This window comes from Beta vulgaris, chromosome 1 (assembly GCF_026745355.1).
Source record: "Beta vulgaris subsp. vulgaris cultivar EL10 chromosome 1, EL10.2, whole genome shotgun sequence".
Lineage (NCBI taxonomy): Eukaryota > Viridiplantae > Streptophyta > Magnoliopsida > Caryophyllales > Amaranthaceae > Beta > Beta vulgaris.
Window position 1 is genome coordinate 16,134,956 of NC_079202.1, and position 2,740 is coordinate 16,137,695.

Here is a 2,740-nt window from a genome sequence, read left to right on the forward strand (position 1 = left end):
CACATGGATACTCATCAACACAGAGTTGACTAGTTGAAGCCTACCAGTGTATGACAGATGCCTACTACTCCAAATCTTAATTTTTGCACTCATCTTCTCCACCAAAACTCCACATTCAGCTGTAGATCCTCTTTGCACATATGGGGACCCCTAGATACTTAAAAGGGAGCTCATTATGTCTAAAACCAGATGCATTCTTAATTCTAAGGACCAGGCTTTCATCCATACCTGCTGTATAAAACTCAGACTTCTGGCTATTGATCTGTAGTCCAGATGAGTCAGAGAAAGCTTAAAAGCTTGCAACATTACATAAACCGAAGGGAATTCACCACCACAACAAAGAATTACATCATCAGCAAATACTAAATGTGATAAGTTTATCCCTTTACATCTTAGGTGATATCTAAATGCAGGCATAGTGTCTAAAGACTTCATAATCCTAGACATATACTCCATACATCACAAACAGCAGAGGGGAAATGGGATCCCCTTGTCTCAGACCCCTTTTTGATTCAAAGAATCCAAGAAGAGAACCATTAATCATCAAAGAAAATCTAGGGGTCCTAACACATGTCATTACAAGGTGAATAAAATGAGCTGGAAATTGAAGAGCCACCATCATCTCATTTAGGAACTGCCAATCAATTGTATCATAGGCCTTATGCATGTCCAATTTCATACTACAGCTAGGCTTCACATTGTTTCTCCCATAGCGTCTCACTAGATCTTGGCACACCATGATGTTATGAACAATGAATCTCTCATGAACAAAAGCCCCTTGATTCTCAGAAATTAGCTCAGGCAACACCACTCTAAGCCTATTACATAACATTTTAGTAATGCACTTATAAATCACATTACAACATGCTATGGGCCTAAACTCTTTTACAGAACAAGGGCAAGGTATCTTAGGTATAAGAGTGAGAGTTGTAGCATTTACCTCTTTTAGCAACTAACCTGAATTAAAGAAAGCCAGAACAGCTACAGTTACATCCTCCCCTACAATACTCCAAGCATCCCTGAAGAAATAGCCCCCAAAGCCATCAGAACCTGGGGCTTTGTCCCCTAGTATTGAGAAGAGTGCACTTTTAACCTCCTCAGCTATGTATGGTCTATTTAGAAACACCCCGTGATCTTCACTCAGCACTGGTCCCTTATTAATGACAATCTCCTTTACAGGAACTCTATTAGGTAACTCTGACCCTAGGAGCTTTTTATAGTAATTCAAGAAAGCTGTGTTGACCTCCTCCAAGTTCTCATTCCAATTGCCTTGATCATCATGTATAGCATAAACAGTGTTCTGCAACCTCCTTGCTCTGATAGATTGATGGAATAGCTTTATGTTCTCATCACCTTCCTTGCACCATCTCATCTTAGATTTCTGTGCCAAGAATGACAAATACTGCTTGTGAACTAAGTTATACTGGATCCCTGCCTCACTTTTAGCCCTTATGTACTCCATATTCATGGGTTGAGCTTGAAGTCTCTCCTGACACTGAAGTAATGATTTCAGGGCCCAGATATCTGAAGCTTGTAAATCTGAGAAGCCTTCTGCATTCAGGTTTTTTAGGCCTTGCTTGATTTTTTTCAATCTACTAGTCACCTGGTACATTTTACTTCCACTCACCTGTGTTGCCCAGCATTCAACTATAAATCTTTCAAACTTTTCATCACCACTCCACATAGTGAAGTATCTAAATGGTTGTTTACCTGGTTCAATACTAGGGTATACATTTATCACAATTGGAGTGTGATCAAATATCCCTTCAGGCATGAAGTATGCCATAACACTAGGGTAAACATCCAACCAGGAATCATTCACCATGGCTCTGTCTAGCTTGCAAAATACCCTAGATGCTTCTTGCTGCTTATTGTTCCATGTATACATACATCTAGAGCTCATTAAGTCTCTCATACCACAGACACTCATGCATCTCTGAAGGTCTGCTATCTTATGTTGTCTAACAACAACTCCAATTCTCTCCTCTGGTTTAAGCACACAATTAAAGTCCCCACTTATCAGCCAGGGACCCTTAATTTCTGTGAGATCTCTTCAAGCTCCTTCCACACTATCTTCCTACTTATTGCATCATTAAAGGCATATATCAAGCTCAAAAAGAAAGACCCAACCCCTCCAGTTAGGATCACACAACAGTGAATTAGTTGACTACTCATGAATAGGATATTGACTAGGAAACTGTTAGGATTCCAGGCCAATAAAATTCTGCCACTCCTATGCTCAGCTAAGTTTGCAGTTGAACACCAGCCACTAAAGAACTTTTGGTAAAGACTTCCCATATTTGAAGCCTTAACCTTCCTTTCAAGGAGGCCAACAATCCCCACAACCTTCATAGTCAAAAACTTCTTAACCTCCAGCTGCTTATTAGGATTATTAACCCCCTGACATTCTATATTATTATCTTATCCATCCCCCTGTGGGGCCTGGCTACCCCCACCATGCCTACTTCCTCCACTTGTACACTGGACCATGCCCACCATAACCTCTGGTAACTCCTCTCTTAAAACGCAAAATCATTCTGGACTGCTGGGGGTTCAGGACTAACCAGCCTTCTCCTAGCTGGTGCTATAACAGTCTGGAATATTGCACCATCAGCCTTCTATTGTCCCTCATCATGCACTGTAGTCTTCTCTTTCCATACATGCTGCACATTCTTGTGTTTACACTCTACTTCCTTGTGTCCCATTCCTTTACAATGGTCACAACACACTGGTTTCGATT

General features: G+C 40.8%; 1 protein-coding gene across 1 annotated transcript; it reads right to left on the reverse strand.

Annotated features, from left to right (window-relative positions):
* Positions 1–952: 952 nt before the first annotated feature.
* LOC104905889 (uncharacterized) lies at positions 953–1,930 on the reverse strand. Its single transcript, XM_010694543.1, has one exon. It carries the CDS (start codon positions 1,928–1,930, stop codon positions 953–955), a length of 978 nt encoding a protein of 325 aa, XP_010692845.1.
* Between the last annotated feature and the right edge of the window lie 810 nt (positions 1,931–2,740).